At 50.6% G+C, this 20744-nt stretch overlaps 1 protein-coding gene across 1 annotated transcript in view; it reads right to left on the bottom strand.

Annotated features, from left to right (window-relative positions):
* The window catches only part of Fhad1 (forkhead associated phosphopeptide binding domain 1), a 118989-nt gene that overhangs the window by 73305 nt on the left and 24940 nt on the right, over nt 1–20744 (bottom strand). Inside the window, exons 4-8 of the mRNA XM_032895089.1 lie at nt 18857–19100; nt 13240–13349; nt 10068–10313; nt 1753–1876; nt 253–383 (exon numbers count right to left, since the gene is read on the bottom strand). Coding sequence (XP_032750980.1) covers nt 253–383; nt 1753–1876; nt 10068–10313; nt 13240–13349; nt 18857–19100 — 855 coding nt within the window. The remainder of the gene's footprint in view (nt 1–252; nt 384–1752; nt 1877–10067; nt 10314–13239; nt 13350–18856; nt 19101–20744) is intronic.

Genomic DNA, 20744 nt, shown 5'->3' with positions numbered 1-20744 from the left:
GGTACACGCTCATGCACAGGCACACACAATTCAAATGAAAATAAGTCTTAAGAAAGAAAAGAAAAGCCATGGGGGAACTCGGATCTTTGTTAGTCTTTCTAGGAGGACATTTCAGGACTCTCCTTATGTTCCTGGACCCCACAATGTGGAAGGAAGGCTGTAGAGTTCAAAGTCAAGGCACAAGAGAAGTGAAGAGGGGTGCGTCACGTGACCGTTTCCTGAGCCCCGAGGAGATGGCGCCCGGAAACTCACCCTGGAGGTCAGGGCTTCCAGCTGGTACTCCTTCTCCTTGTTCTGGATTCTCAGTTGATTTACCTCCTCCTGCAGCTGCTGAACTTGCTCGTTGCGCGCTGACACGTCTTTCTGTAACGATGTCACCATCCCTGTTTTAAACAAAGTCAGGACAGAGGCCAAAGACACAGTGAGGATCACCGCTACCACTGCTGTCACAGTCGGCCACTGGGGAGACCCCATGGCACTGAGGAAGGTGCGTGGTCCAAGGACCCCAGGGGCTGGAATGGGGCTGGGACCAACGTTGTGTGGCTATTTCTTACACGCAGAAACTCTTCCTGGGGAGGAGAGACGTTCCTTCTGCAAGTTGCCAGGCTCAGGATTGGTATCTGACTTTTCTTCGGTCTCTCTCCACCATGGTGGTGGTGTTTGTTTTTGAGATAGGGTCTTTCACAGAGCCCAGAGCACATCCATTACCCAGAATGGCTGGCCAATGAGCTCCAGGAATCCTCCGGCCACTGCTTCCCCAGTGCTGGCAATGATAAGTGCTGACTTTTTACGTGAGTTCTGGGGATCAAACTTACATCCTCTTGCTTGCATGGTAAGTACTTTCTGACTGAGCTGCTTCCCCAGACCTCTGTTTCAGAAATTTTGACGCTCTTCCCTTTCTCCTAATGCCTCTGTCCTCTTCTAGTCTTTAGATACATTGTTCTCAGCTTCAAATATCCCATCTAAGTATGGCGACTCAGCATTCTTAGGAGACAGTCCCCTGCAGGATCTGGCCCTCTCTTCTCCTCTGACCCTTCATCTGTCTCACAATCCCTCTTTCCCTGAGATATACTTACCTGTTGCTTCTTCAACAGAGCTAGGTGATTCCTTCCCCAGGACCTTTGCACGTGCTTGCTGCTAGCAGAACACCATTCCTAGAGGGTGCCTTCTGTTTGCGCATGTGATATCCCTGTCCTAACTCCTCAATCCCTTCACTACCATGTTGCCCCATTTTACTGTCTTTACAGCATTGCTGTCCCTCAGACACGCTTGACTACTTACCTGTCTGCCTGTCGTATGGATGGATCCAGGCTAAGTAACCTCTGTGGCTAGCAAGATGGACCATGATTAACTGTCCCCCCTCCCACAGTCTTTGGCGTTGAACTACCTCAGTTGACCAGTTAGCAAATTGTTTTCACTAAGGGCCAAGAGCAGTCAAGGAAATGGTTCTCAGGACTACAGGCCACTCAGTGTCCTTGTCCTCCCTGGTGAGATGGGCTCTAGCTAAGGGTTGGCATTCACTCAAACATTGACTATGGAGGTAGTGCCTGTGCTAAAGCTGGCTGGTGAGCTCACTTCTGGGGAAGATCCCGGAGGCATGTCCTGAGGGTTGCTGAGAACTCTGAGGCTCTGTCCAAGCTCAGAGAGCAAAGTGTGGCAATCGATTGGTGATGTCTGCTCAGGCCACAGGAGTGGGTGGTGAAGTTAGTGCCTCCTAAGCCTGACTCAGAGAGCTGACTCCTAAGAGCTCACCTGATGTGATGGCCTGGTCTCTCTTTAAGTTCTCGCCCTCGCTCTTCAGGGATTCGATTTCCGTGTTGCGCTCTGCCAGGGTCTGACTCAGCACCTGGCTATAGCCTTTTTGAAGAGCATTGATCTGTGGGAGGAAGGAGCACAAAGTCAGAGGGCAACAGCCCAGCTCCAAGACACATGGGTATTTCTCAAATCTGTGCAGAGATCATCACATGATCTTGTCTTGCTGATGACAAAGGTATAGAGGCCCAGCTGCCCCAGGGATACCTTTCCCCTTAATGGGCTCCTCCTGTCTTTGGAACTCGCAGCCATAAGTAGACCAGCCCTGGGGTTTTTCATCAGGCATCACAGCTAGTTGTCAAGCGGAGTTCAAGAGAGTGATACAGGCTGTAACCTTTTCCTTGTGTAGGGAACAGTGCGCATGTGGAGCTCAAAGGACAATATTTAGGACTTGGCACTCTCCTTTCATCCTATAGGCCCCAGTGATTGAACTCAGGGAGTTAAGGTTTGGGGGCAAGTTCCTTTGCTGTCCCATGATATCATCATTACCATCATCACCATCATCACCACCACCCATCACCATCATCATCACCACTACCACCACCATCAGCAGCATCACCATCACCATCATCAGCATCACCATCACCAGCATCACCATCATTATTTTGTGTTTTTTTATAGTGTAGTTCTTACACATGAATTCTGTCAGTGACAGTATTGAATTGCAATGTCAGAAGGCTGGACTCATCTGCCAGTGCCTCAGACACATTCTCGATGCTGGCTCCTTCTGTAGAGCCTCACAGCACTCTGATGGATGTCCCCATACAGTTCTCGCTTTGCACGTGAGGAAATCAAGAACAGGAGAGCCGGGCTTGCTGGCTTAGGGCCTTGGGGATGGCTTGGGGTAGAGCTTCACCCAAGCCCTGCCTCAGGTATCTGGCTCCCATCACAAGGCTGAAGGAGCTGATGTCAGAAGCTGGAGTCTGGGCACTGGAGAGTTGTCACTGTTGGTAAAGAGCCTACTATGCAAGCATGAGGACCTGAGTTCAGATCTCCAGCACCCGTGTCACAAAGCCTGGTAGAATGGCACGTGCCGGTAACTGCAGCCCTGGGGACTGGGGACGGGTGGTCCGTGAAGCTCACTGGCCAGTCAGTTTAGCTGGACCACGACCTTCAGGATCATTAAGAGATCCTGTCAAAAAATGAAAGCGGAGCGCGACTGAGAAAAGACACCTAAGATGGGTGCAGTGGTACATACCTTTAACCCCAACTTCGAGGTCACCCTTGTCTATAAGACGTTCTAGGACGCTATACAGAGAAACCCTGTCTTGAGAAATCAGACTGGGGATGGATGGGTGTACCTGGCTTCAACCTCTGGCCTTTATGTGTACACACCTGAATGCACACACAGACACGTGCACACCCCCACATTAGCATCTCCCCCCCACACGCACGGAGATATATATCTATATCTATATCTATATCTATCTATCTATCTATCTATCTATCTATCTATCTATCTATCTATATATAGAGAGAGAGAGATTGAGAAAGAGATTGAGAGAGAACATGCTGGAATCTATCCTGTGTGGCCTGTCTTTTTGGGGGAATGTCTGCCACATCTGGTCCCTGCCATGTCCAGGTTATGCAGGCATAAGACCTGGGTCCTGTCTTAGGGCTGTTTTTTGTTTGTTTGTTTTATTTTGTTTTTTCTTTTTTAAGACAGGCTTTCTTTATTCCCTATGTAGCTCTGGCTGGCCTAGAACTTGGTAGGTAGTTCATGGTGGCCTCAAACTCACAGAGATCCTCTCTGCCTCTGCCTCTGCCTCTGCCTCTGCCTCTGCCTCTGCGCCTCTCTGCCTCTCTGCCTCTCTGCCTCTCTGCCTCTCTGCCTCTCTGCCTCTCTCTGCCTCTCTGCCTCTCCTCTCTGCCTCTCTGCCTCTCTGCCTCTGCCTCTGCCTCTGCCTCTGCCTCTGCCTCTGGCTCTGCCTCTGCCTCTGCCTCTCTGCCTCTGCCTCGGCCTTTCTACTTCTGTCCCTCTGCCTCTGCTCTGCCTCTGTGCTCTCTTCCTCTGTCTATGTCTCTGCCTCTGCCTCTGCCCCTGCCTCTCCATCTGCCTCTGCCTCTGCCCCTCTCCTCTGCCTCTCTGCCTCCGTCTCTGCCTCTGCCTCTGTGTCTTCTTCTGCCTCTGCTTCTGCTTCTGCCTCTGCCTCTGCCTCTCTGCTGCCTCTGCCTCTGCCTCTCTGCCTCTCTGCCTCTGCCTCTGCTGCTCTCTCCTCTCTGCCTCTGCCTCTCTGCCTCTCTGCCTCTCCTCTCCTCTCCCTCTCCCTCTCCCTCTCCCTCTGCCTCTGCCTCTGCCTCTCTCTGCCTCTGCCTCTGCCTCTGCCTCTGCCTCTGCCTCTGCCTCTGCCTCTGCCTCTGCCTCTCTGCCTCTGCCTCTCTGCCTCTGCCTCTGCCTCTGCCTCTCCCTCTGCCTCTGCCTCTGCCTCTGCCTCTGCCTCTGCCTCTGCCTCTGCCTCTGCCTCTCTGCCTCTGCCTCTCTGCCTCTGCCTCTGCCTCTGCCTCGGCCTCTGCCTCTGCCTCTGCCTCTGCCTCTGCCTCGGGCTCTGCCTCAGCATCTGCCTTGGCCTCTGCCTTGGGCTCTGCCTCTGCCTCTGCCTCGGCCTCTGCCTCTCTGCCTCTGCCTCTGCCTCTGCCTCTGCCTCTGCCTCTGCCTCTGCCTCGGCCTCTGCCTCTGCCTCGGCCTCGGCCTCTGCCTTGGCCTCTCTCACATACTGGGAGGAAAGGTGTGCCACTATGCCATGCCTAGTCCTGTCTCAGCTTTTAGTTCTGTTAGCATGGTCATGCTAGCCCTGACTTTACAGGGCTGCAAAGAGATTTTATAAGCTAATAGACTCAAGTGCTCAGACAATGCCTGGTGCACCACATAAAGATATTAGCAATGATTCCGTGATTATCCTGCGTCAGCTTCGGCTGCGTAGAGGGAAGGAAGGCAGACTGTAAATACTTTTGTGTGCGCCTGTGAATTTTGTCCAAACAAACTTAACTACCTGGTGACTGCTGACTGTCATACCCTGTCACAGGCTTGGCATAAACAAGACAAAGGGTAGGCCCTGCCCCACCCAGATAATTAAGACACACACACAGACACAGTCACACAGATACACATAGACACATACACACACAGACACAGACAGAGATAGACACACACACACAGACACACACAGACACAGACACACACACACAGACACACACACACAGACACACACACACACAGTCACACATACATACACAGACAGTCACACAGACACACACACACACACACAGATACAGTCACACAGACACACACACACACACACACACAAAGACACACAGACACACAAACACAGATACAGTCACACAGATACACATAGACACACACACACAGTCACACAGACAGACACAGACACACACACACACAGTCACAAACACAGACACACACACACATAGATACAGTCACACAGACACACATAGATACACACAGTCACACAAAGACACACACAGACACACACAGACACAGACACACAGAGATACATATAGACACACACATAGACACAGACACACGTGCTTGCATGCATGTATGCACACAGGCACAGCACGCGCATACACACCGCACCACTAGATGGCGCACACAGGCCTGTGTTGGGCTTCCCTCTGACCCTGAGTAGAAATCTTTGGTCGAATCAACAGAGGAATTTTATTCAGCCATAAAGAAAAATGAAATGGATGGATCTGGAAAATCTTCTATTAAGTGAGAGCCTAGCTTGTTCCCAGAAAGGCAAACAGCAAGGCTCATCTCTCTGTGTGGGTTGTAGCTTCTAACACACACACACACACACACACACACACACACACACACACATGCACGCACACACATACACACACATGCACACATACACATGCGTGCACACACACACATGCGCGCGCGCACACACACACACACACTCCATCTCTCTGGGGTTGGCGGAGGGCAAATGCCAGGAAACTAGGAAGGGGCCACGAGAGAGGAAAGGTGACTTCCAGCAGGAAATGACTATGTAACTAAAGCTCAGGGAATGTTAACTGCACTTCATTTAAACCCCAAAAGTCATGATTGGTTAGATTAGACCAATCACGGAAGCCCTGCATTTCTTATTAGGCTGTTCAAACTCACTTCCTCAGAGTAAACAGACCATAGGCAACATCCGGTATTGTTTCTTCATGATTTTTTGCACTTTTAACGATTTCCAAAGAGTTTGGGTTTTATTTGGGTCTTGATGTGTTTTACATGTTGTTAATTCTTTTTCTTTTTTCTTTTCTTTTTTTTTCCGGAGCTGGGGACCGAACCCAGGGCCTTGCGCTTGCTAGGCAAGCGCTCTACCACTGACCTAAATCCCCAACCCCTTAAAAGTCACCATGTGGTTGCTGGGAATTGAACTCAGGACCTCTGGAAGAACAGACAATGCTCTTAACCACTGAGCCATCTCTCTAGCCCCGTTAATTCTTATTATATACATTTAAATCCACTCCACTGGTTCTTATTATATAAACTGAAATCTTCTAATAAAACTTTTAAATAATGAAAATAAAACCTAGGAAGGGTAAATGCCAGTGTGTGTGTATGTGTGTGTGTGAATGTATATGTGTGTAGAGGTGTATATGTGTGTATGGGTGTGTGTGAGTGTGCGTGTGTGAGTGGTGTTTGTGTGTTTTTGTGTGAGTGTGTGTATGTGTGTGAGTGTACATGTGTGTGTGAGTGTGTTTGAGTGTATATGTGTGTAGAGGTGTATATGTGTGTATGGGTGTGTGTGAGTGTGCGTGGTGTTTGTGTGTTTTTGTGTGAGAGTGTGTATGTGTGTTTGCGTGAGTGTGTATGTGTGTGAGTGTGTGTCTGTTGGGTGCACAGGCTGTGCCTCTCACCATCCTCGGAGCCACACGCCTGAACATTTGGATGAAGAAAGCTCATCTTTCCCTGCTTGCTGGGAATGCTTGCTGCTCAAGCATTAAGATCTGAGTTCGGATCCCAGCACGCACATAACTAAACAGTATTGTCAGCATACAAGGCTGTAAGCCCACCCCACTGGGGACAGAGACAGCGAGGTCTCCAGGGCTTGCTGGCTGCCAGCCTAGCTTCAGGCTCACAGAGAGACCCTGTCTCAGGGGAACGAGACGGACAGGTGCACGCACCCACTCACATGTGCAGGCATATGCTACACACGTTCAAAAACAAAATAAAAACAAACATTTCTAGTTTCTAGCCTAAATCTTTCTTGCGCAGACAGAAAAATTTCAATCAAGCACCCCGCTCTAAGGTCTCAAATTGCAAACAGTTTTCAGCCTTCTTCACAGCCTTCATTACCTAAATAAATATCCAGATTGTCTGTCGTTGGTGCAAACCCCGGGATGTTTATTGCCTGGTTAGGCTGTGTAATAAAATGGGCATTGGATCATAAGGAAGTTAACAGTGCTGGGAAGAATGATTGCCTAGAGGTAATAACCGCCCGCTAATTAGCTCAGGCAGGAGGTGAGCGTGTTCTAGTGGCATGGTGGCGGACGGAAAAGCTTTGAGAGCAAATCGTTAGGTACATGCTTTCGGGGGACCCTCGATAGCACATAAAGTAACCAGAGCCATTAATCAACCTGCCGTACAGATTATACTTCCGCCCGAGGGTTCTGCTGGCAATAAAATGGTTTAGAGACTGAAACGAGAGCCGCTTGGATTTAAATCTGCCGCATCTTTGAGTTCAGACACGCGTGACAAACTACCAGACAATGATGGCTTTGGGAAGAGAGGGCTTTTTTGGGGGCGGGGGGCTCTCAGTCCATGCTGGAAGCAGGAGCTCTAGTGAGGCAGCTGGTTATATGGTCAATCTGCCGTTAGGAAGCAGAGAGCAATGAACGCTGGCTTTTTCCTTTCCATTCAGTCCAGGAAACCAGCATAGGGGATGGTTCTGCCCACAGTGAGGGCGGGTCTTCCTGTCCAGATAGAACCTCACAGGCAGGCCTGCTGTCCCTTGAACTCCACATGTTTGTTGTAGTGCGCGTGTACACACACACACACACACACACACACACACACACACACACACACACTCACTCACATGCACACACAAATAAAAACTGAAACAAAACACCCCTTTCAATTGTAACTGAATGTTTAGTAAGTGAGCACGGTTGTATCTAAATTGTTCTGAAGTGAAAAAAAAATCATTCCCAGATGTTACTAGTTACTTGAACTCAAGTTGTGACCTGCTGCCATGGAGTCAAAGACAGGTGAGTATCTGTCGTCCTTGGTCTCTCCTCTGTCCCTCCCTCCCCTCCCTCCCCTCCCCCCTCCCTCCCTCCCTCCCTCCCTCCCTCCCTCCCTCCTCTCTCTCTCTGGTCCTGGAACTCGCTCTGTAGACCAGGCTTACTTTGATCCCAGAGATCTGCCTGCCTCTGCCTCCTGAGTGCTGGGATTAAAGGTGCACGTCATCACCGCCCAGCCCTAGTTTGATTTCTTTGGCTGTAATAAACACCCATGCCTTACTTTTCAGGAGCCATCAACCATGTTCCTTTGATACAGGATTTTTCACTGGGACCTGGCTTGCCTCTTTGAATAGACAACAGACTGGCTGGCTGAGAAGCCCTGAGGCCTCTACCCGACCAGTGCTGGCATTACAAGTATGCCCACCACACCTTGCCTATTTTAAATGGTCTCCATTAGAAAACGTTTTTCGGAATTTCTACTCATATCATCCCTACCTCTCCCTTCCTCTTTGACTCCTCCCATATCCCATTTCCTCTCAAATTTATGACTTCTTCATTTTACACAAGACACATATATATTATATATGATTAATTATTGCCACATACATGCATTATATTATATATACTAAACATTATTGTTATATAGATACACACCCACATATACATACACACATACACACACATACACACACATACACACACAAACACATACACATACATTCACACATACACACATACACACCCAAACACACATACACACATATACATACACACAAACACATATACATGTACACACACACATACACACATACACACATATACACACACAAACACATACATGGACACATATATACACACAAACACATATATACACAAACATACATACACACATACATATACACACATATGCACACATAAACACATACACACATACACACATACATATACACATATACATGTACACATACACATATATACACAAACATACATACACACATACATATACACACATACACACACATAAACACATACACACATATACACATACATACACACATATACATGTACACATACACATATATACATACAAACACATATATACACAAACATGTACGTACACACATACATATACACATAATACACACATACATACAAACACATACATGCACATTCACGTGAACACGCATCCTGATGACCCCACTTGGTGTTGCTCACAGGCACGCTAAGGGGACTGTTCAGGGCTGACCACCTGGGACTAGATAACCTATCAGCGAGTTCGTCTCTGGAAAAGACTGATTCTCCTGCCCACAGCAGCCACTGAGTGCCTGTAGCTCTTCATCCAGGGGTGGGGCCTTGTGAGTCCCCAACCCTTTTGCAAGCCTTGCTTTTTTACGGGGACCGAGCTCAGGTCCTTGCACTTGGGGAGCGAGTACTTTAACAGCTGAGCCATCTCCTGGGCCCAACTGCTGTTTTTAGAAACAGGAATTTGGATCTAGTTTCCAGAAGCTGCCTGTCAATGGAGGCCTTTCAAGCGAGGAGTTTACGTTCGATGGCACTGCCCATGATGAAGCCGGCTGCCACCTTCAGGGCTTGAGGAGGAGTTGGGAGTTGGAGGAGCTGGGCTAACTGTCTGTGGCTCTTTCTGGCTGGGGCGGCCAGGGGTGTGACAGGCAGTCATTAAGGCAAGGAGGCCATGCTGGGGTAGGACTGAGAAGCTGGGAGAGAGTGTGGGAGAAAGCGGGCAGGGCAGATGCCGGTCTGCAGCGCCCGCCACCTCCGGCGAGCTGTGCAAGATCCAGGCAGCTCCTGCGCATCTCTGGGACTCCCACGGTCTCTCTGTGGGGTGTGTCAGAGGACTGTGACAGAGCTGAAGAACATCCTCCAAGGCCCGGCACATGCCACACTGGGAAACTGGACCCCTGATGGCCTTCTGTCCGTACACTCTGTGATGCCCCAGATGCCCTCTTCCAGCTGCCCCCACCTGGGCCCAGGCTCCACTCTGATTGTGGTGTCTCTACGCTTTGATCAACGTGTCCCCAAAGTCCTACCTGGCTCTTCATGCTCTCAATCTCCTTCTGCCTGTGATCGTCCCCTTCATCCAGGTCCTGGAACCGGGGGTCGCACCTGTTGCTCTGCCTGGCGGCGGCAACAACTGCAGCCATCTCAGACAACCTTTGACTTAGGTCGGCAATCTCAGCCTGCAGGTTCATGATCACCGCGTCTTTATATTTGGACTCCATTTCAAAGTCAGAGAGCCGGTTAATCTCTCTCCCCAGTAGCAGGATGATGTCGTCCTATGTGGGGGACAGGAGGGAGGCTTAGTAGCAGTGGGTGTGGATAGTAAGCTAGGCCTGTTTCTATCCTGTGGGGGGAGCAGGGTGTCACTCAGGGAGAGGGCAGGCGGGAGCGAGGAGACACCTGCTGACCACCGGATCTCTTGGAAGGTTCTGGGGAGACTAGAGTTGGGTTCGAACCACCTGTCTGTACTAAGATGCTTATAATGGAGCCTCCCAGGTGCAGAAACTTTTTTTTTTTACCCAGAAAAAAATTTTTTTCATGTGGTAAATCCTCCGTGAATGTCAGCAGACATTCTGCGCATTCCCTTACGAGGCCCACGTCCAGGACGTTGGGGACCCAGCACAGGTAATTAGAATGGGATTCAATCCTAATGCATTCTGACGATCACAAGGGCGTTATTAACAATAGTTTGTATGTATTCTGAAGGGGTCATTTCTTTCTTTCTTCTCTTATGGAATTCTGTTTCCCCCTGGAAGCCCCCATGAAAATGTGCTCATGGAAGAAGTCAGGAAACAGAACACTGAATGCAGCCATGGCGGCTTGTGAACACTGGGGTAGGTGGGGGAACTGTGGGCGGAGTTCCCAATGCGGCTCCTCACTAGGAAAACACAGTAACCAAAGAAACTTGTTTCTCCAAAGCCCGATAAGGTACCCTGAACCTCTCAGAATGATGGAGAGACTGGAAAAACAGAATTCTAGCCGCACGCCCGGGGAACAGATGGTGTCGCAGGCATGAGGGAGCCCACTGGCATCACCAAGTGTCTTTCTCTGGGTCTTTGTGACTGTTTATGTCATAGCTCTTCCAGCAGACACTGTTTCTGTTGTTCCGTATCCTCAGCGTGTTCCTGTGCCTCATCCAAAGTGAGCTACTCGGGGCCTCCACACTCAACACAGAACTGGTTAGCTTTTGTGCCACAAAGATTTACTGAGCACCTTCCATGTGCTGGGCTCTGCACTTCAGGTACGGTGTCCTGCAATGGCTTCTGTCTTTCTGGTGCCGTCCCTGGTCTCTATGCCCCCCTTAAGGGAATGTCATCGCTCCTTCTGTGTGGCTTGGGTAGGAGTGAGTCAGTCAAGTAGCTCACTTCCTGTCCTTCCTGCTTCTGTCCCTGTGACCCAGGCTGACCAACCGAGTTTTCTCAGCGCCCCTGAGTGTGGATTTGGGGTGAGGGTATGGGTCCCGCTTCTCTTTGGATTGTGGACTTTAAGTATAGAGAGCTTGATCATAACCATCCTGCCCAGCACAGGGAGCTTAGCCTGCTGGGGAATGTCAAACTGCAAGAAAGACAAGGAGTAGAACAGGCAACAGGGACATTCCAATGACGTCACTGAAGATCCTGGACGCAGCCAGGCCTGAAGCTTGACAGCCTTTCACCGTCCAGTAAGATTAGCCAGTGAACATTTTCCACCGCTATCGTTGGCTATCACTTGTCCTTGAAGGTGTCTCAGGAAATCAGGGTGTAAAAGGCTCAAAAGAGCAAAACTGATTTGGTTTTCATTTTCTTCCCACCTTAGTGGGAGTCACGATGGCGGCGGATCAAACGTGACAAATACTTGGTGGCTTTTGTCACTGAGTGGTATCAATTTCTACCGTCCACCAAGTCCACCAGCCTGTGGCTCCAGTGGAGTGGACGGACGCTGGCAGAGATGGTACAGCGTGAGCTCTGGGCAGGCTGTCAAGATGCCGTAGCGTCTGCCCTGAGGACCTGGGGGCTGCTCTGCTGGGGACAGACTACACGCAGGGGACTTGCCATTTCCCTCACCTGGGGGAAACCTATGGCTGCTAACACCTGAGAGCATCAGACCACAGCACTCCAAGTTGATGGCAGTTGTGTGTAAGTTGTGAGGCACCCGCAGAGGTCCCAAGTCAAGTCATGGAGGCAAGGGAATGGCGGGTGGCTGTTTTAGCCACTACAGTTTGGGGTGACTTGCTGCAGGGTGACAGACAGGTGGCTTCTCATCGTACCACAGCACCTCATGGTCTGGTCTAAGGACACCAACCTCAGAACTGCCTCCTGGCCCTAACGTCGACACTCTTAAGACAGTGATCCCGAGCGTCAAAGGACCCAGTGTTCCTGCAAGAACTTCTTGGGCTCAGACCTCAGTCTGTAAGGAAAGTGAGGCATTTATTGGGCTGTAGTTTGGGTCTCATGTAGCCCAGGCTGGCCTTGAGCTTACTATATAGCTCAGGATGACCTTGAGCCTTTCATCCTCCTGCCTCCACCTCGGAATGCCAGGATCACAGGCCTGTGTGTCACCTGCCTGGTTTATGCAGTGTTTGGGGCCAAAGCCAGGATCTCGTGCACCACGTGGTGGGCAAGCACGCTAGCCCCTGAGCCATACTGCCTGTTCAGGGTCTCCTTTCTGTTTTCAAGCTGTGGCTGGATGGGGAGTGGTCAGTGTCTGGGGTAGCCTGTGCTCAATCCCTTTAGGGTTCAGCCTCTGACCCCTCTGCTCCACGTCTCTAACAGCATCGCCTTGGCTCTCCTGTCTTTTACCTCAGCTCCCCTTTCCTCTGACCACAGCTGTTGTGTATTTTCCCCACCGCTGTGCCATCACTCGGGGTTGAGCCGGTGTGGGGGAGAGAGGCACCGGACCTGGGTGCCGATTCCGTTCTACTTTTTACGCTGTGCGAACCTGGGCACGCCAGCCAACCTCTCTGAGCTGAAGTTTCTTCCTCAGTAAAGTGGAGGTGATGGGATATGTTCTGAAGCCTTCAGAGATGAAAGGAGCTGATGAGGGTCGAGTTAGGGGCTCAGCCTGGCTCACAGGAAGTGCTCAACGAACCGTCCGTGAGGCTGTTATTGTCTAGGACACGTCTATTGAGTAAGTGGTCCCTTGGATGTAGGACACAGAGGAGAGGTGACGAGGTTCCGTGGCCTCTGACTGCTAGTGCCCTGTGGACCCCCAGCCCCACCTCACCTTGTCTTGCTGGCCTAGGTCCTGGTCCACGAAGATCTCGGGGGGAGGTACTATCCCAGCGATGCCCTCGGTCAAGCCTTGCTCTGACATCTCCATGGCGCTGGCCCACACTGCAGGACATCCACAGAGAACAGGGTGCTGTGTTCCCCAGCTTGGAGGTCCCCACACCCTGAGCTACTCATGGTTTTCCCTCAAAAGTCATACTACATCACCATCACCACCACCATCATCATCATCACTAAATTGAGTCTCACTATGTAGCTCTCCCTGGCTTGGAATTCTCTATGAAGACCAGGCTGGCCTCAAACGCACAGAGTTCCACCCGTCTCTAACTCCAAAGTGCTGGGATTGAGGGCGTGGGTCACCATGCCCAGCCTTTAGTTTTTTAACTTGTGTTTGTATGTATGCCTGTGTGTTCCCATGTACATGCTTGTGAGAAGGCGTGTGAGTGCGTGTGTGTGTGTGCGTGTGCATGCCAAGGCCAGAGGCTGACATCACATGTGCGCCTCCCTCACTGACCATCTTACTTTTTGTCAGGGTCTCACTGAACACAGAGCATACGGTTTTGGGTATAATGACTGTCGGAAGCTCCGGCCATCCCCTTGTCTGCCCCGTGGCTGTGATTACATATGCACGCTGCCCTGCTTTTCACGGGTTCTGGGGACCTGAACTCGGGTCTTCACGCTTTGGCTGCAGCCACTTTATCCACCAGGTCCTGTTCCCAGATGTTTCTCCGACTTAAAAAGTTCAGAGCCGTGTGTATGCAGCGACATGGCTGTGGAAGGACTGGCTGGGAGAGCAGCCAGCTCACCTCTCTTCCTCACTGCTCTGTGGCCTGCCGATCACTGATGCGCCTTTCTCTGCTGCACCAGGATCTGGCGACCAGGAGGGGAGCTCTAAGCCTCCCTCTGCCTTGGTTTCTACATAAATAATTCAGTGACGTGAACAGTCTTATCGCAGGGAGCTATTATGAGATTAAATAAAAAAAGACATAGAGTTGTGCTGGCTCTGAAATGCACTGTGTAGCCCAGGCTGGCCCTAAACACATGCCAATCCTCCGGCCTCAGCCTCCTGAGTGCTGGGATCACAGACGCGAGTCGCCATGCTCACAGAATGCTTTGAGAAAATGTGTGGTTTCACTATTTTCAACTCTATGAGGCGTGTGTCTGCGCGTGGGTAGGTGTATGTGAGTGCAGATGTCTGTGGAGGCCTGAGACATTGTGTCCTCAGGAGCCAGAGTTATAGATGGTTTTGATGTGGGTGCTGGGAACTGAACTTCAGTCCTGTGCAAGAGCACCCAGCACTCTTACCTACTGACACATCTCTTCGGTTCCCTCATGCTTTTAAAAATAATTGAGGGGGGTGTGGCTAGAGAGAGATGGCTCAGTGGTTAAGAGCACTGACTGCTCTTCCTGAGGTCCTGAGTTCAACTCCCATCAACCACATGGTGGCTCACAACCATCTCCGAGTTCAGTTCCAGGATATCTGACACCTTACCCTCTGGTTCTACAGCCGCGACACCCATGTGCTGCACAGGGACACATGTGAGCAAGACATCCTCACACATCAAATCAAATAAGCAAATCTTTGAAACACTCTGAGCTATGTGTGTGTGGGGGCGCACACCTCTAACCCCAGCACTCGGAAGGCAGAGGCCCACAGATTCATGTGAGTCTGAAGCCAGCGCGGTCTACATAGTGAGTCCCGGGACGGCCAGGGCTACATACTGAGACTCTGTTGCAAAAACAAACAAAGCAGCAAACTGTTAAAAATAAAATTTTACTGGAACACGGCCCCAACCATTCACTTCAGGCCGCTGCTTTTTGCTCTACAAGGACAGAGATCTGTAATCCAGCTACCCAAGGGACTGAGACCGCAAAGGGGAAGTGCGTTTTCTCCAGCGGAGCCTCAGTGGGTATACAGACCACACCTAAGGGAGACCTGCGCCCGGCAGTAGATGGGTTGGGAGGATTTGTTTGGTCTCCCAGTGCTTTGTCTGGGCAGTTTTTTTTTTCCTTTTTAACCTTATAGATCTTTTGGTTAAATATTGTAGTTTTTAATTTTGTTTTCATAGGCTTTCTGTGTCTGAGTGGGTATAGCGCACATTCTGCGTGTATGTGTTTCTTGTGATTTTTCTTAAACTCCCCACTCCTAATCTGGTTTTGTCCTAATCTGGTTTGTTTTTATTTTATTGTATTCTTATTAATTACTGTTATTTTAGATGCCTGTTTGTATTCTGATGAGAGACAGAGAGGGGGGGGTATGGATCTAGATGGGTGGAAAAGAAGGACGGATCAGGGAGAAGTTGGGAAGGGAAAAATCATAATCAGCATACACTTACTGTATGAAAAAAATCTACTTTCAATAAAAAAACACCAGACAGACAGACAGACAGACACACACAGAGAGAGACAGACAGACAGACAGACAGAAACAGAGATAGAATACAAGTTTAAGATCAGCCTAAGGGTTGCACAGTAATTTTTTTTTTTTTTTTTTTTTTTTTTTTGTTCTTTTTTTTCAGAGCTGGGGACCAAACCCAGGGCCTTGAGCTTCCTAGGTAAGCGCCTACCACTGAGCTAAATCCCCAGCCCCTGCACAGTAATTTCAAAGCCAGCCTAAGTGACTTAGTGAAACCTCGTCTAAATTTAAGAAAGTAAATTGGCCTGAGACTGGGACTGGGGCTGGGGATGGAGCTGAGGCTAGGGCTGGGCCTGGGAGATCAAGCACTTGACTAGGAGGTAGGAGGCCCTGAGTCTGATTCCTGGCACTTCAACAGCGTCTGCACAAGTGTACCAGATGGACACCCGATGGCTGTGCTTCCCGGCCAAGACAGATTCTGTCCTTCTGGAAGTATAAGCCCAGTAATCCTTTCTTCCCTGAGTTTCTTTGGTCATTTGATCGCCAGGCTCGGTGAAGCCTTCAGGGGACCATAGTCTGACGCCCTCTTCTGTCCTCCGTGGGTACTGCATGCATGTGCATGCACAGTCCTGGACAGCTCCATAACTTCTATCTCGGGACTATCCTGAGCCACAGCATGGGGTTGAGTGACCCCAAATCCCTGGCTACAGACAGCCCAACACACAGTCTTTATTCAGTGTGTGCGTGCGCGTGCGTGTGTGTGTGTTTTCATTGTCAGGCTGTTGGGCTTGGGGACAATTTATCACATAATTAACAACTGATACCTACTGTATGTGTATTAAACTTTAGTTTATGGTGTCCATGAGGATACGTACAATGTGCTTTGAAATGCATAATATACATTGGTTCCATTAATGAAGGCTAAGACACTTTGATTTAAAATAAGTAAGAAGGGGCTGGAGAGATGGCTCAGCGGTTAAGAGCCCTGGCTGCTCTTCCAGAAGAACTGAGTTCGATTCCCAGCAACCACATGGTGGTTCACAATGGTCTATAACTTCAGTTCCAGGGGCTCTAACACCCTCTTCTGGCCTCTGAGGGTACTGCATGCACATGGTGCGCAGACTTTCATGCAGGTAAAACACCCAAACATATAAAATAAACTAATATAAAATAAAACAGTTTAACAGAATATTACAGATAGAATTAGGTGGAGGCTCTCTGCAAAGTCATTTCTGTTTGCCAGCACCAAGGGTGGAGCCGAGGCCCTCGCACAAGAGGCACTCGTTCTCCCACAGGGATACACGCCCAGGATCTTTCTGCCTTTCATTTGGAGGCAGGATCCCGTCGTGCTAACCAGACTGATCTGGAACTCACTCTGTAGCTCAAGCAGGCACCAAAGCTGCCATCCTCCAGCCTCAGCCTTCCCAGTGGGACCTACTCTGTATGTTTGGAAATGTTTGCGTCTACATGTTGGGCCGACAGGCTGCTTCCAGAGCATGGGATGGCTCAGTTGATGATGGTGGTGCCAGCCCTAGCGTCCACTTGCCTCCTCCTCGTCCCAATGGTCCCCAGGTTAAGTACAGTTTTCGTGCTGGAGGAAGGTGCGATGGTTTGCATAAGCTTGGCGCAGGGAGTGGCACTATTAGAAGGTGTGGCCTTGTTGGAGGAAGTGTGTCACTGTGGGGGTGGGCTTGGGGACCCTCCTCCTAGCTCCTCCTGGGATGCTGAGTCTGTTCCTGGCTTCCTTCGGGTGAAGATGTAGAACTCAGCTCCTCCTGCACCATGCCTGCCTGGATGCTGCCATGCTCCTGCCTTGATGAAAATGGACTGAACCTCTGTACCCATAAGCCAGCCCTAATTAGATGTTGTCCTTCATAAAACTTACATTGGTCATGGTGTCTGTTCACAGCAATAAGACCTAAGACAGAGGGTAACTAGGTGAAAGGTCTCGAAAGGCCAGGGGAGGAAGTGGAGAGAGCCAAGAAACAGGGACGCACGCAGGGGCTATGGAGCGGAGGCTGAGAAAACTAAGGAGGAAACCTTGGTCAAGCCGCCATGGAGGAAGCCTGGGGACTGTGCCCACGGCCTGAATTGACATCTGGTCTGCTGCTAGGGCTACTGTGGCCAGGAGGACAGGAATGGACAAGAGTGTCCTATCCCCAAACACGTGGAGACTTTTCAGGATGGTTTGGGGTAGGAGCTGGACAACAGCCCAAAGGCTGTGTGTACCCCCACACTACAAAGCTGTGGGTGGGTGGTCATAAGATGCAGATTGCTAAGTTAAACTAGAGCGGACAGATCTTCCCTCCGGGAAAGGACTTCCTCTGGTAAGCCTCACTCTTCTCTTCCCGCAGGCACTGTAGTGACCAAACAACTTTACAACTTCCCAAGAGCTCTGTGGGCAAATGGGGTTTCAGTTGCCAACATGTCTGCTCGTGCACCAAAGAGAATCGTGTAGATCCTGCTGAACACTGTATGTCCATGAACACGCATGCACACGTGCACGCCCACACCCTGCGCAGGGAACTGCGGTGAGGACGGGGGCTCTGCTGCAGAGTCTCAGAGACAAACCCAGGAGCTCAAAGGAGGAATCCAGAGGTTAGAATCGCACAGCTGGATGTCTCCTTGTTTTGTTTATCTTTAACTTTTTTCTCTTCCTCCTTCCTTCCTTCCCTCTTTCTTTTTATTTCTTGACACGTGGTTTTGTGTAGCCCTGGCTATTCTGGAACCCAGTATGTAGACCAGCCTGGCTTCGAACTCACAGAGAACCGCTTGCCTCTGCCTCTCGAGTGCTGAGATTAAAGGTGTGCGCCATCGTGCCCCACCATATATGGTTTTATGCAAACCCAGGACTGTATGTATACTAGGCAAACACCCTACTAACCCCCCCCATTTTCTCTATTTATTTAAGTAACTTTTTTTTTTAATGTTTCATTTATTTTTAACTCTGTGTGCATGTGTGTGTGTGCCTGCATGGGGACGTGCTTATGGCCCATACATAACATTTCTGAGAAGGCCAGAGACAACTTGCAGGAGTCAGTTCTTTCCTTCTACCTTGTGGGTTCTGGGAATCGAACTCAGGTTGTCAGAGTTGGTGGCAGGCCCCTTCCCCTATTTAGCCCTTTCACCTGCCCACCATTAACCAACTAGTGATAGTCTATAAATAGTTAGAGTCAGAGAAAAGTGAAAACCAAGGCCGACCATCTTCATGGCTTTAAACCCTCGCCTGAAACCATCCCCAGAGCCTGGCACGTACCTTGCTTGATGACAGGAGACTTTGGGTTCATCATAAAGGAAAACATCTTCCCACTGGCACTCATGGGCCGCTGGTGAGGAGCAGATGGGGGGACCACGGTGGGTCTGGGACAACCCTGCGACCAACTTCTTTGTACCGAGGCTGACCGGACGCCCTGGTGGAAGGGCATGGTGGGGGGCGAGGACGGCAGGTGTGACTGTGGATTTGGCCAAGGTCCTGAGCCCCTCACCCACGGGCAGGAGACCTGTGGGACAGACGGGAGGCTCAGGGGAGGTGATGTTTTCATACAGCACTGCTTGTCCTAAGACCCAGCTCACGAGTCGCTCCCTCCGAGAAACCTTGCAATGTTCCTCAAGTCTGGGACAATACCCTGCCTCGGGACCCTAGGCCATCATCACATTCCACCAAGAGATTCCTGACCCCCATCTAATGCAGTCAGTGTGGATGACGCTGAGGCCGGGCAAGGTCATGTTGTAAAAATAGGATGTGAGGATCAGGCCTGGGCACTTGCAGGCCTCCCACTTCTCACAGACACCGACAGGCACCTAACAGACTGCCAGGGGCTGAGGACTCTCCTGGGAAGTGAGTTCACATCAAAGCTGCACACCCTGCTCCCCACCCCGTCCCCCCCTCCTTCCTGGGAACCAGAGAGCCTGGCTGCAGGCCCGAGCTGTGAAACCTTCCCATCCTCAGGAGCATATGACCCGGGACCTCGCTTTTGCCATGGTGGTTGGAGGGTTTGATTCCTCTCTTCAGAGCTGCTGTGCTCTCAATCTTGGTTCTGAGGCCTGAACTCTCCTCAGAGGCCCTGCCATCCTGTCGTCTGTCTGTCTGTCTGTCCACGGTATTAGTAAATGATTCCAGTAAGTTCTAGAACCGCTACGATCCATCTCAGTGCCCTCCTGAATCCTCATCCAGGACTTTCCACACGTGACATCTCCTGAGCCAGGGACATGGCTCTGAGCTGCTGAACTGACAGGATGGCACTGCAGGGACCAGGCCTTTCCTCCTTCTTACCCACCCCAGACACGACTGCAGCTCCCACAGCGGATGCTGGGTGCACCGTGCTGGGTGCAGGGGCATGAAAGAAAGTGTGAGGTGGGTCACCGAGAGTCAGACCAGCTCCAGGAATCCTCCCCTCCCCTGCCCCAAGTCAATTCTATCCTCACTAGTGTAGAGAGGGCCTCTAGCACTGTTTGGAAGAATCACCTGTCAGTAAAAATGTTCTTGGCCTATTGGCTTAGGCAGGAAATAGGGAGGTGAAAGTTCCGGGATAGAGAAAGGGTGCTGGGGGGTGGGGGAGACAGGCTGGAGAAAGAGGATTTGGGTCCCAGACACAGAGGAAGATGGTCGGTCGCACGTAACCGGGGACCAGGTAGCCAGCCACACAGCCTAACTTTGGATAGAATGATGGGATGACTAAGCTGTGAATTAGTCAGAGAACGAGCCAGAGACCTTGGCCAAGGCATTTGTAAATATATTTAAGTCTCAGAGTTGTTATTCAGGGAGCTTGGGGCTGGGAGGAAAAACAAGCATAGAGGGAACTCCACACAACACACTATGGTCCGTCTACACACCCCAGGGCTGAGATCTCGGGGGAGGGGTGGGACGCTGCCTCGCAGCCTTCGTCCTCAACCGCCTCAACACCTGGTTGCAGCAGGTGCCTTAGATCTGGGACGCCACGGAAGTGTCTGGCTGCTTCAGTGGAGAGCCAAGAGCCTTCCCCCCAGGAGGACCGTCAGGACCCGTCCCCGCGGGAGAGGCAATATGGTGCGGAGCTGACGCAGAACTGGTAATGAGGCGTCTCCCCTGTGCTTTGTCCTTCGGTGATGACGGCAACTGTGCTGTTGTCTGCTGCACAAGGCTCACCTATTCCCACGAAGCCCTT

Source organism: Rattus rattus, chromosome 1 (assembly GCF_011064425.1).
Source record: "Rattus rattus isolate New Zealand chromosome 1, Rrattus_CSIRO_v1, whole genome shotgun sequence".
Taxonomy (NCBI): Eukaryota; Metazoa; Chordata; class Mammalia; order Rodentia; family Muridae; genus Rattus; species Rattus rattus.
This window is presented reverse-complemented; position numbering and strand designations above follow the sequence as displayed.